This window comes from Alligator sinensis, unplaced genomic scaffold (genome assembly GCF_000455745.1).
Source record: "Alligator sinensis unplaced genomic scaffold, ASM45574v1 scaffold1308_1, whole genome shotgun sequence".
Taxonomy (NCBI): domain Eukaryota; kingdom Metazoa; phylum Chordata; order Crocodylia; family Alligatoridae; genus Alligator; species Alligator sinensis.
Genome location: NW_005842416.1, coordinates 247,063 through 261,334, shown reverse-complemented (window position 1 = coordinate 261,334; position 14,272 = coordinate 247,063). Strand labels below are relative to the sequence as shown.

At 41.4% G+C, this 14,272-nt stretch overlaps 1 protein-coding gene across 3 annotated transcripts in view; it reads right to left on the bottom strand.

The window, feature by feature from the left end:
* Window positions 1-3,720: 3,720 nt before the first annotated feature.
* IL17RD (interleukin 17 receptor D) overlaps window positions 3,721-14,272 on the bottom strand; it is a 28,844-nt gene continuing 18,292 nt past the window's right edge. For 2 of the 3 annotated variants that reach the window (XM_025211607.1, XM_025211605.1), the window contains 3 exons: window positions 13,572-13,756; window positions 11,273-12,209; window positions 3,721-7,425 (listed from right to left, as the gene is read on the bottom strand). In XM_025211607.1, coding sequence (XP_025067392.1) covers window positions 7,310-7,425; window positions 11,273-12,209; window positions 13,572-13,756 — 1,238 coding nt within the window. In that variant the 3' untranslated portion in view covers window positions 3,721-7,309. The remainder of the gene's footprint in view (window positions 7,426-11,272; window positions 12,210-13,571; window positions 13,757-14,272) is intronic. The other variant, XM_025211606.1, reaches the window with a different exon arrangement.

Here is a 14,272-nt window from a genome sequence, read left to right as displayed (position 1 = left end):
AGCGGCGGGAGCCACAGGAGATCCCGGCACCGGGGAAGACCGGTGGGGATCAAAGGAGCCGGCAGGGAGGCTGGCAATGGTGATGGCAAGAGCTGGCAAGGGAGCTCCTCCTAGAGGTGGCAGGTGCCGCGACCCCAGGGCAGAGGCAGATCCCAGAGGGGATAAGAGAAACCCCGGGTGGGGTGAAGACACGGGTCCTGACCGGGGGACACATTAGTCTAGGGGCATTAGGGGTGAAGGGGGCACAGGACTCCCCCCGTGGTTGCTCCTCTTCTCTTTTTTTCTTCTTTTTGTCTCATTCCCTCTGTAGTCTTGTCTTTATTCCTTTTTCTTTCATGTTGGGGTGTTCCCGTGGTGTGGGGTTTTCCGGTGGTGAGCGTTCTATGTTTGTCTTTCTTAGTTTGATCTATTTTAGTTCCCTGCCTAGAGCAGGTTAGCCTAGCACACCATGTAAGAATGTGGCGATGACCAACAGCATCCGTCGTAGAATGCGCAGGGCATCAAGAGGGACAACTCCGACGACAGAGTGTCACCAGACCCTGTGAGTCTGGCCAGAGCCCGAGGCACCGGTCCGCAAGACAGGACACATGGGAACCAAGGAAGACATCAACAGGGGCTAGCCACAAAAGATCCTGAGGCTCATCTCATAGGTTGGTGTGTGGCCGGGGTATAGGGAATGTTGGAGCCCTGTGAACATCTGCCAGGACACGACAACTCTGGAGGTATCCTCAGAGGGGACCCCCTTCACTGAAGGACCATCCGAAGTCGTGGCAGGCACGTTTGGGGGATACCCCGAAGGTAATTGAGGAACCCTCCGGGGTCTACACAAGGTTCCTTGGTGAGCAAGACCAGCTGCCTGGGCAAAGGCAGCACGGGATCGAATCGTGGAGTGGAGACAGGCACAGTCAATACTGTATTAGTCTTCCAATCCCTTTGTGTGATCCTGTGTTCCAGCTGTTGTGATATCACTACTCAAATGTTTTTGATCCAGTAATATTCCATCATCCACTTTGTGGGTTATTACTGAAAAGTGACAGTAAGTTATGTGAACACTTTAACTGTGATTTACAATCATGTATAGAAAATGCAGAGTACATCTGTTATAACACTTTAGAGTATCGCCAAATACCACAGGTATGTGCTTTCCCTGTGGGGAAAATATACCAAATCTTCAGACTATTATGTAATAAATTTACCTGCTTCATACAATCAACATGACCTTCTCATTTTCCAAAGAGATCTTTTTTGTACACCAGCAGTTACTAAATACTTAAAATTCCATTTAAAGCAGTAACCCAACAGGACCACGTTCCACGCACATGAACCCTCTCAAATTCAAACTGCCACTTATAATCAAGGCTTGTGTGCCTAGCAGAAAGGCCTGAAGAAGCAACCTGGTTTCTGTCACATGAGCACTGTTTATTATAGCAACATGAAAATTAGGAGATAACACCTTATACATTAGAATGGAGCATTTGATCTTCAGATGTAATGATCTAAATAATAGTCTATTATTCCCTCAGCTATTTATGTCCATAAGTATGCAATATGTATATTATTAAAATTGGGCTATACTAAACTTTTCATTGCCTTGCAGATTTTTGTATGAATTCTTTATTTCCCTGCTAGCAACTTTTGTTACATTTTAGAGAGATAATGACATAAAACTGCAAATGAATGGCCTCACTACTAAGACAGAAAAAGGCATGCTGAATTTAAGTTACAGTCTATCAGCTGAGATCTAACTTAATTTATCTTTTCAATGTATGGCAGTAGCTGTAAGGGACCATTTGTTACCCGGTCTCGTCTGGGTTTATAAATAGTTTGTGATAATGAGGTTTTCCTACAGATAAAATGAAATAATTTATGGCAAATCAAGGGAAAATTTGCCCTTTTACTGATATGTGGTGTTGCCTTTAACTCCTGGGTGTATAATCAAGAAAACCCAAATGTGTGTTTGTGTATGGGCATATGTGCACCATATGGAAGCCAGCATGTACTGCTAAGAAAAGTGCTTGTGGTTGGAGTGATAAAATCATGCTTTAAGAACTAAAATAATGTTTTTAAAACCATCTTCAAGACTTGTAGTTTCACTTGGGTAATGAACTCCCTCCAGCTTCTGTCTTGAATATTTGTGTGCTGCTGAAGTCTTGCAGATGACATACTGGTCTGGGTTACACTTGAGAAATTAAACCAGTAAAATCCTTGGAATGTTTTATCTTCACATGCTTCAACTGTAATCCATTAAGCAGTCAGAAAATGCTCTCTCTTTCTGCAAGTTTACCTTTTCAGACCAGTTCAGCTTGAACTTGTTTAGTGCCACTGTGGCTGTAGACAAGCTGAAATGGCTCAATTGGTCCCGCTATTCCTATTTCACAGTGCACTAGTGGCTTTACAAAATCTCCCAGAATCTACCGCTATTCGGAAGAGAGTCAAGAATTGTTAGAAGGTCAAAAGACACTGTAACTGAAAAGATTTAAGAGATCACCACTGTAAATGCAAAACAAACCGATTCAGTATGGCTTGTTTGAACACAAGGGGCATGTTCAGATGAGTGGCATGTGTGTTTTGCAGCGCCTCAAAGGCTTTTGAGGCGCTGCAAAATGCACACAGCATGCATGAAAGGGTTCTCCGTGCTTCATATTTGCAGCTCAGAGACAAAATTAGATACTAGGAACTCCTGGTATCTAAAAAAAGAAAAAAACACAGCAAAAAAAAGCAGGGTGGCACATGTGGCTGCAGTGTGAGCTGCCTGAAACTAGAGCCTGGCCAGCCAGAGTCATGCTTTGGCTACCGGCCAGGCTCTGTGTGCCTGGATTAGCACTGCTACAGCCCCAGGAGACCCCCAGAACCCCAGCTAAGGCTGTGGCCAGCTCAGGTTCTGGCCCCAGTTTTCCCTAACCCACCTGGAGCAAACTGCACCTGCCAGAGCATACGTGCAGGGGCATTTCCCAGGGACAAGTAGCAGTGGCACAACTATGGGCCACTGCTGTTTGTCCCCAGGAAAACATGTGCATGCTCATCTGGATACACCCAAAGATTGCTTGGGCTTATACCAATACAATTACAAATAGTCCAATTTTCTAAATAGACAAGTCATTCTTAATACATTCTTTACATGTTCTTATACTATTATCCAGTGTTGACAATGCCATGCTATGCCTGAATCTATTCCAAAAACACTTACTAGAACAGACGATCAATTTGGCTGACAAAAAAAACTATATAAAAATCAATATATTTTCGCTTCCTGTGAAACGAGGCAATCTAATCCAAATTATTACATTATTTTTAGCTGATGTGATTAGACTTCATTTGACATGCAGCAATAACATATTGCGAGGGATCTTCTGGGAGTACCTACAGAACGAATTATGATGGCACATTTGTGTAGAATAATTTAAATTGCTTGAATTCATCTTCCGAAATAAAACTTGCGAACAACTAGTTTCTTACAGTTGCTCGATTATCTCAAAAGTCCCTCATTATACAATTTAATCTCTTAAATGTGACATATGAACAGTTAGACACAGTTTGTGTGTGCTTTGTTTAATTATACATGGCCTATTAAATAAAAATACCACATTTCATATTCTGCTGAGAAGCACAAGGAAATGGCACAACTGAAAAACACCTAAAAAAAATCACCAAAAGGAATGCCCCAGAAAAATACATATTTTTTAAATTAAAAGAACAAGACAAAATCTTTTGACACTTTATTTTGCTGTTTAACTTCTAGATTATGGTACCATAACAAGTAAATTTCTGCAAATATCAGCTGCTGTCTATTATCAACAGTTCATATACATGTACAAAATATGGTAACAGCTATATTTTTCAATGTATATGTCGAACATGCAGCTACGTCTTGCATTTTTACCTTTCAACTACTTTTTCACCCTTCCGAAAAACATGTTATCAACATATCCAAGTTACTGCATTACCACTTACTTGTAGAATCAAGCAGAAACAAGAGGAATTCTTTTACCATTTACATTCTGCTTAGATTTTACTAAACACATGAAAAAAGTAGTAAGCTAATGTCTAAAATATTAACATATTTGGTTTCTTAATATTTTTACAAAACATTTTGTTGGTGATCTCTTAGGGGGAAAACAGAATTCTTACAAATACATGAAAAATTCTCTGCCTCCCTAAAACATACACAATATTCTTCAGAGTGGTCAACTTTTTAAAAATTCACTACAAAGAAAAAAAATATTTTCCCATCTTGTAACTCCCTGTACTAAAAACCAAACTCCAAGAAGGTACGCCTGTTTTTCTACCATCTGTATAGTATGACCAAAACAGTTCCCCTCTGTCCTCTTCCCACCCCATGCCAAAGGCATCCAAATGAGCCTTCCACCTTCTACTCAGACAGGAAAAACATATTTGACTGAAATAAATTTGGTTGGAGTAGTTCCATAGACTGGATACTGCTTTAAGAGATGGTTATGATTTGAAGGATTGTACAGCAAATTCATAAGAAAATACAAATATTAGTTTCCACAGGATTTATCAGTCAAACTTTAAAATAACTCTGCTTGTTAAAAGCTCAGTGAAACCCTGGGAGTTTTGCTATAGTTTCTAATGGAGTTCAGATCTTTATCCTAGCCCAAAACAAGCTGTGAGCTGGAGATTTCTAGTGGGAAAAGCCAAATTCCTCATTTTACAGAATAGCAAAGAAGCTCTTCCTCAGCTACAACAGCAAGCTTGAGGCAGGCAGTACATACAGAAGAGAATAGTACAGCTGTGCAGTGACGGATCCATCATCACTGCTTTTTCCTTTGTCTCACCCTTCCTTCTCATTCCTCTTTGTGCTGGGGCTTGGGAATGGCCAAATGCAAATACACAAATCACACCAAGTCAGGTTCCTCCACAACTGAACTGGCTGAGCAAGGATTTATTCTTACATTACCCATCCTAATTTGTTCTATGTATTTTTAAGCTTCCAAAGGTTGGTACAACTTTAAAAATCTTGTTTTCAGAACAGCTCATGGCATGAGATGTAAAATCATGTGCAGTTGTCTCTTTCTGGCTTTTGGCAAGTTCATGCTCTATTTAAATACACAAGATCACTGTCATTTTAGCCTTGCTAGTTAAAGTATTCACTTCCTGAAAAGTGACAGTGAACAACAGCCCACGAAGATCAAGGTAAATAAATACAGGCTTATGCATCTCTCTCTCAATATGCTATAGTTCTGTATCATACCAAAGTTAAAGTGTGTTGGGTTCTGCCAATGTTCATTGTACTTAAATGTGTTATAAAGTTTTATGCACAAAAGTTGTAAAGGACATTTCTCTTTGCATGTGAAGACGTTACTGATTCCCAGCCATAATGAAATCCCAACAGTAAAGATCAGAGTGAACCTGTACAGAGACAAAGTTCCATTTCCAGAAAAAATTCTAAGGAATGTCATTGCTGTTGTATTTAATGGCATCAGTTATTCATTAGACTAAGGCACTAACATTAACTATTTAATTTGACAACTGTAATTGCTAAACTAATACATTAATATAGAAAGAGAGTTAGCGTTTGACAAACTGATCATACCCTGATTTACAACTATAACAATCCCATGTCAACAGCACTGTCCAGGGTGCAATTTCGTCAGAATTTGACATCGAGTTAATAAATTAAGGAAACAAATCTGAACAGGTAATCCTTTACTATTATTTACTGTTTATATTATAACAATGCCTAGATCTGTGACTATACAATTTGATTTCTCTTATTAAATTACTTTCTAGAAGCAGTGAGGATTTCTTGGCTAAAGACCCAACTAAATCATCATTGCAACAGAAAGACCCAACATGCTACTTTCTTTAGATTAATAGGACTAGATCCATTCATAACTGGAATTCTATTTAATATGATATTGGTTTTAAATGGATACTGATACTATTTACTTGGAAATTTTTAGTACTAGGAACTCCAAAATAACCTGTTTGCATTTGTCAAGTGGCAGTTGAGTACAGTTAGCCAGTCACTCCTGGTAACTACATACTGCAATTTGCTTTACCCAGATGAAAGGGAAGCAGTACTGTTTGATGAAGTAACTTTATATCCATCAACTGGCACATTCCTCCCAGGGCTGGCACTAGACACGGAATAAGATTTGATGTCCCTTTCCTCTGATCAATGTTTATATCTTTCCTCTTATCAATCCTTCCAGGAAGGCAGAAAACTGCATTTCCACTGCATATTTCAGTCAGGGTGTGGAAATGTATTATTTGTGTCTGCTATATAAATGACATTTCTGAGTTACAATGGTCTCGTTTGAGATAGATCATAAAAGCTTATGGATAATGGCATCTAAGAAATCCAAATATATTACCCTAGCTATGGAGAGGCTAGCAAAACAGCTTTACCTACTGCATCCATTGTAGTATTCACCCCTCACCGGCTGCAGCATTCTTAAATAGAGTAGTTAGAAACATAGCCCTGATAATACAGTAAGCTCAAATTGGAAACACACCTGTGCAAAAGAAATTTCATCTTAAAATCAGAAAGAACCAAAAACTTTAAAAAGAATTAATTAAACCTGAAGGCAAAGGTTTCTAAGTAACAGTTCACTTTGACAAAAATATCAGAAAATCCAACAAATATATTTGTTCTGTATACTTCCACTGTACCACACTTGGACTGACCTGGCAAAACTGAGAGTCAATGAACATGTTCCCCTTGCATCCATGTCAAAATTTAGATGGGGGAAAACGATTTTACTTTTGACTGTAATAGATTAACTTTCTGGAGAGCCAAAGGAGGTGGAAGAAGAGGTAAAATTTCGCTAAGGACAACCAGGAATATTTCTGTAATGGAGAATCACTAGATCCACTTTTGGCATTTTATGACTTTTTGTACAAAAATCTTCCTGCTCATTCTCTAACACATTCCTGCCATCAAATATTTCAGCATTTTAAACCAGAGGTTCTCCTACAAAATGTAAGGTGGTTAACATTCCATGCCACATGCAACCAGTTATTTTATTTTCAATCAGAAATTTAAAAAAAATACAAAAAATATTTTTTATAATTATCTTTATAAACAGTATCATTTCTGTGAGATTTAAGCTGGTAATAGCTGGAATTTCAAAATATACTTTAAATTATCTCAATGTTGTATTTTCAGATCATAAAAGGGACCAACAGGTAAAAGTCTACTGGCCACAAATTCCCTTAAGAATGGCAGATCTCCTTCAGGGAATATTTGTTTCTTCAAGTAGATTTAGTGCTTGGATAATGCGGTGGCTGATGCACAAACACAGGCTGTTGATAAAGTGGCGCTGCATACCGTTCTTGTAACAAGTTATAAAGGTGCAATTGCCTGCAGTTCATCAGTATGGATGTGGCAATGAAGTTCTGCTTTACAAATTCCAGGCACTAGAGATTTTGTGATAGTGATTACAGGAGGCTCTTCTTCCCCTGCAAAGAGAAAACCGTGCTGTTTTATTTGTTCAACATACAACTATACCTATATGTAGGGTGACCATCATAGAGGACATTCCAGTTTTCTGCTACTCTGTCCTCTATCAATATGAAACCCAATGCCTTTATGTCCTCTATTTTTCTCTTCAATCTTCAAGGAAAAAAAAGAGGACACAAAAGACATCCGGGTTCGTATCAATAGAGGACGGAGAATAACCGGACTGTATTCTATGATGGCCACCATACCTATATATGACGACTAATTCCTAAGACCTAACCACCAATGCAAATCTTTTCTGAAAATCAGCTATTCAGAGAAGTTATCAATGATCAACAAACTCAGGCTGCATACACACATTCACATCATCCAGGACCACTCCCCCAGGTTTGTTTTTAAGTTCAAGCAAAGAAGCAAGGAGCCTGCAGTGTGGATGCTGGTTGCCCAAAGAGCAGCGGCCCAAAGACCTCTGTAGGTTTTGGGTTGTTTTTTTTAATGAATATAAACAGGGGTGTCAGGGTCAGAGGTGGGAGCTGGGTCTGTGCTGGACACAGTGTCTTCCAGCTTTCCTCTCCCCCAACCCCATGCTGTCTTCTAGCAGCTTGCTGTGGTCCAGCCCAGCTGCACCTGGGCAGGGAGCATGCTTGAATGCTTCCCAGCACCTAAGTGCTGCAGTATGATTCAGGCAGGGAACAAGCCAGTAGGAAGACATGCCCTAAGTGCTTCAGCACCAGCCTTTTCCAGCCCAAAGCATTTAGACAGTGTGTTCTGCTCCCTGCTTGTCTGGGACTGATACATGCTCTCCCTTCTCCTGTAGGAGAGGGAGAAAAAAAGCAGTGAAGCACACTGGCTGCCTGTACACAAGTTCTGTCTCCTGGGATACATTCTCTGGGGAGCCACTTCACTTGGGTCATTTCTCAGTTATTTTTCTCCCAGAGTGATCACTTTTACTTTGGGAAAAAAATTATGAACTTCTGTACACTCATACAGGACTCTCCCTGGAAAAAACTGAAGGTCTGTCCAAGCCCTTACGTTATGGCATAATGAACGAGATTTGGGAACTCCCCAAAGTCAGTCTGAACCTTAGTACAATGTATCTGACTTGATGGCCTTTTGGATTTGTACTTGCACTCTGAGATGAAAGCAGATAATACTTTAAAGAAGAAAGGAAAGGTCTGGCCTGAGGTTTGCATAGACATTTGATAACTGCACAAACATAGGGAGATTTATTGTGATGCTCAGCTTAAGTGACTGTTAAAGTTGGGTAGTTAGGATGGAAGTCTTATTTCACAGGTGTTTTTAATAGCCCCTACAAGAGGGCACTTTGAACCAGTGACTGCTCCTAAATTCCAGAAAATGCATACCAATCACATAATGTTTGTGCATCTCGCTATTAAAGATACTTATGAATTAAGAAGTGTATTTGAGACATTTGGAAAGTATCTGGATTACAGTTTCTTTAGAAGACAAACTGCTCAATTTTGGAGTCTCGTCGTTGCCCAGTGGAAATATGAATCGTGGCTTGGATAAGGGCTATCTGGCTCAGATTCATTCCAGACAAGACTAGTGTAATGTTAGTGGACTAGGTGAAGAAACTGGGGGAAAAAAAACACGAAAGGTTATTTTGTTTCCTTTGATTGGGCAAGTATGCTCACTGTTTGTAAGAGCCTCGAAACCTCTTCCCTAGGGTTCATCTTTGCCAGTCAACACTAGAGTTTTAAAATGTGCTAGTTAAAATATGTTATAGTTACAATGAAAATTAACTTTTGGAGAGAGAACCTGGCAGCAGAGGTGACTTCACTGCCGGCTCCCAAATGTAAATAGGAAGAGAGTCCCGGCAGAGCATTCTTCTAGAGAACCTGAAGCTGGTTTGGTTTAATGCAGATAGAAGCCTACCAGCACGCAAACTGGGAGTTCTCCCAGGACCATGAGTAAAAGCTGGACTAGCACTGCTGAGGGAATTAAAAATAGCATGTAAATCTTGAGTGTCTGGCTGTTTGAGGAGTGTTCACAGTTTACTCGATTAAGTAAATACATTCATATTTTCCCCAAAGAATTAAAGTTTGCACGTTCAGATTGCAGATAATTGTTCCAAAAGACTTGCTAATCATTCCCTTCCATATTCACCACCACCTCACCCTCCCAAAAACAAATCTTGCAGTAAGCCATCCCTCCGAGTCTGATACTTTAATACCCAAAAACAGAAAATCACTTACAATTAAAGGACAAGACTTAAAAGTTTCAGCTCATACTGAATGCATAAAAGCTGGATAAGACTTACCTGTCCTGTTTCACAGCAGTGTAACAAGAAGAGCTGGCACCCTGGGCAAACACTAAGGGCAGAGTGGTGGGGTAGGGCAGCAGTCTTTCCCTGCTAGGAATTCCTAAAGCAGGGGTGAGCAAAATGGCAGATCTGACCAGTGGCCGGACTCCATTTCCAAGCAGCCCCTACCCACGCTGCTCCAGCCAATCTCCATGGAGACCCCAGGAGCGGCGGGGTTGTCCCAGCACAGGGCTGTCACAGTCCCACGCTCCTAGGATCTCCATGGAGACCAGCCCAGAGTCGCACTGGCAGGCACATGGCTGGGTAGGGAGCTGCTCCGGGATCGGAACTGGGGCTGGGATCTTGCAGCCGTGACAGTGTGGGCCAGAGACAGGACAGGGCCATGATCCACTGCCCACACGCTCCTGCTGTGGAACCTGCACTCGCTGCAAGGGTGCATCGGCAGCGGATCACAGCTCTGCCCAGCTTCAGCCCATGCCACCACGGCTGCAAGATTCCCACCCGGGCCCCAGTCCCAGCCCTAGAGCAGCTGCCTGCCCACCCACGTGCCCTACCAGCACCACTCTGAGCAGGTCTCTATGAAGACCCTGGGAGCGCAAGGTTGTGTCAGCCTCATGCTGTCACGGCCCTGTCGCTCCTGGGGTCTCCGTAGAGACCAGCTTGAGTGGTGTGCAAGTAGGGACTACTGGGAAACGGAGTCTGTCACAAGCCCAGTCTGGCCTGCAGGCCAGATTTTGCCCACTCCTGTCCTAGAGTCTCTGGCCGAGCTGCTGCTGCTACTGCCGTGGCCTTATGCTCTGCCCACCCCGACTGTTGTTCTTAAAGCAGCAGCAGCTAGAGACTGTTTTGGAGTTCCCAGCATGGGTAAGCCAGGAGGCTGCTCTTGCTTCCACGGCACAGACTCCATGGACATAGGAGTGATTCTTGTCCTCCTCCTAACTTGGTGCCTGGAGCAGATGCCCCTGTCACCCACCCCTAGTTATGCTATCAATGTTCGATTTGAGAAAAGGTGAAATTCAGCAGGTAGAATTTTGATAGCAATAAATACAACTGCTCTCGTGTTCTTGACCTCACAGGTCATCAATACATCATGGTCAGGAAGACAAGAGCAACCGTATTGGAAAATTTGTGTTATCAGAAGCCTAATACCTTAAGTTAACTGCAATACAGTAACGGTTCTTTGTTCCAATAGAGCTGGTTAAAAATTGGAACATTAAAAAGCCTAACAACAGGTTTTCAGACCACATAAACAACGCTCATTATTTTTCCAAAATTCTAATTTCAGAATTTTGATGTATTTCTTCACAACTGGATAATTTTTTTAACAAAATAAAAAACTCCTATACAGGGTCTTCATAAAGTCCTTTTGTACAACCCAAGTTATTAAAGTTTAAAAGTGCACAAGGACTTTATGAAGACCCTGTATTTCTGACCATCTCTATTTTACCTACCTTTTTTTTCCAGCTTCTGTTATGGCCCCTAACTTAACGCAACTAAAAGTATGTCAGCAACATGAATATTGTGTGTTAATGTGATTTTTTTTTTAAACTACTTCATTTTACCTAATCCTGAAGATGATGAGACACTCTCTGTAATGGAAGAGGTTTCAGTTTGGTCTGTCAAAAGTCCTTCCATTAAAGGTAGAGATAACTCAGATGACGGAACAGAAGAATCATAGATTCCAGAATCCCTTGGCATGTCTGGGAGATTGGCAGCTTTTACAACGTGCAACAGCGGCTGAAGAACAGAGCCACCATCTTGAATATCCCGAGTCTCTGTATCTTCTCCAAGGTTTAAGTGCTGAATTATACATGGAGAGTCTGAATTTATAGCAGGGATAGAATTTGCATCTGTTTTCAGATAAAAATCCCCTTCAGTCACATGCTTATTCACCAAGTCATTTAAAACCAAGCCTGAGTCAAATTTTTCCATGACAGGCTCTTGATAATGTAAAGGAGGTGGAGGAAATGGAATGAACTGTTTTTCAAACCAATCTGGCTCCTGATCAATTAACTGGTGCATGTTGCAAATGGCAACATAAAGGGAACGGCCAGATTTGCTCCTGAAATAGTTTCTTTTGCTAATATTTACTGGATACACCTCTGAATCTTGAAAGCTGAGATCTTTGGAGTGTAGGTGAGAGTAAAGCTGAGGCAGGTTATCCATGAGCTTGTACTTTGTACTTAGATCCAGAATGCCAGGAATATCACCTTCGCAGGAGTAATCAAAGTAGACTGCAATGAACTTGCAGAGGTCATCTGAATTCTGCTTTGCTTGACGCAGCTTCTCTGCAATGGTAGACACTGCAAATAGAAAGAGTTCTCCTTTCCCAATGTCTCTGCTTGTTCCCTTGTGCTTCCAGTTCTTTTTTTCCACAAAGTATTTCATCCCTTTGGAACACACGATGATGATAAACTGAGACTCATTGATTTTTTGAATAAGCCATTCTTTCTGCCCTTCTTTACAAATCTTTAAATCTTCCCATAAATCCAGGGCCACCTGGGAAAGAAAGAAGCATGTCAGTCGGTGTTTACTGGAAGAATTAATAGCTCGTGAAGGGTACATGTATCAGAGATACTTAATAAATCTTTATGTGTTTATTGTTTATTAAATATTAAATCAGGGGTTTGCAACCAGGGGCATGTGTACCCCCAGAGGTACTTGGGAAGGCCCTAGGTGGTATGCACGGGCAGGCGGAGACAGAGCACCGCCACCCACCACCCTGTGCCACCACCTCCCAGGAGCAGGGCTGGGGCAGGGTGAGGGCAGCGGCACCCCTCTGCAGGCCACACAGGTGCCACCTGGCTGGTCAGATGTGGGGGTGAGGGGGGAAGCTTGCATGCGGCGATAGTGGCCGCTGCCATCCACCACCCCATGCTGGCCACGTTCAACTGCCCCCCACCCCCACGCTCCGTGTCTGGCCACCAGGGGTACACTTATTAAATAAGGTTGAAAACCCCTGTATTAAACGATCCCAAACATGCCACAGTACACATGTTCAAAAACAAAAGTAGTAACTAATTTGCCTTTAATGCCATTCTACATACATGCTGCTAGATCACAAGTGAAAACATCTCATACTGACCGCCAGAAGTTCATGAGTAAATGAGGTATATTTCCAAAGGTGTCTAAATCAATAAAACAATTATTTTAAAGAATGTTTTTTTCCACTAGGGGTCAGGCTTGCTAAATGATTGAACACTATTATTTAAATTCACATATCATATGATGTAAACTTAGAATCTCAGTGATGATGCCAAAGTTTAAACAAAAAAATGTAAATGCTTTCTGTAAACTAATAATCACGTTGCCATTTTATAAGTTAACTGTTACACTTTGGTTCTGGTTTAGGAAAGAGCTCAGGAATTTGAGCCTAGTCTTTCAAATTGTGATTTTGATATTTTTTGGATAGTACTGTGAATCAGAGGGGGGAAAAAAACAATACAAGCCTTGAGCTATTCTAAATATCTCTTTGTGACTACATTCTAAAACAGATAGATACAAGCCCTGATAACTAAACAGGACAGTTAATGAATGAAGGGCTAAGGATGGCTGAGTGAGTGCATCAGGACTGACCCAGTGCACATTATCGCCAGTGCTACATTTGATGTATTCTGTGGTCTGTTCTTTTCTCTGCACAGAGAAAATTCATGCAGGCGATTGGTAGAAGCAAAAATGGGTATTAGTCTGTGTATCAGGAAGAGACTTGAATCTCTCTGACTACATAAATTGTTTTAAGGACAGGCTATGAGGAGCTTTAGGTGTCCTGTTTTGAATAAGGCAATTCTACACATTAAGAGGAGAAAAGTGGAGCTACCTCACAGGCAATTCTACACATTAAGAGGAGAAAAGTCCAGCTACCTCCCAGCCACAAAAATCCTGAAGGAAATAAGCAAAGCACTGGATGACGTTAATGTGTTTCTGGCAATCTTTACTCGAATAGCAGATGAATACTTTTGGCCGGGGCCGGAGCCTTTCCACATGGAGCGCCGCAGCATAGGTTGAAGATTCTGAACTCTCTTCATCTAAATGGGAATATATATTTTCTAAATAGAAAGAAAAATAAAGATTTCACACTGTAACAGACTGACATTTTTCTTCAATTGTCACAGACTTGTTACTCAAATGTAATGGCCCTTCATTCAGAAGACATTCTTGTTTCCCATCCCACCCTGGATAATGCATATTGTACCCCTTCTGCTACTGCTGCTGTTGGTTTTGTGTGTGTTTTTTTTTTTTTTTTACCAACTTCGGAGCTGCAAGATATTCTACTTGGAAAGGAAATGAATTGACGTGCCATTCAGAGAACGCTCTGGAAAGGTTCCTCTATAGATAGGCACCAATGGGGCAACTTCACTTCCACAGCCTGTGGAAGAAGCATGCCCTAACTTTACTGTTCCTTACCTCCCTGGCCCAGGGGATCAAAGAAGCACCTGCAGGTAAACTACAAAAGGAGCAGGACTTAGAGAAGAGAGAAAAGGTTTAAGGTGATGTTTTAGGCCAAACGCCAAGAAAATAAGCAAGTTTGGACTAAATCTAATTAGTTAGGACGGTTCCAGTGA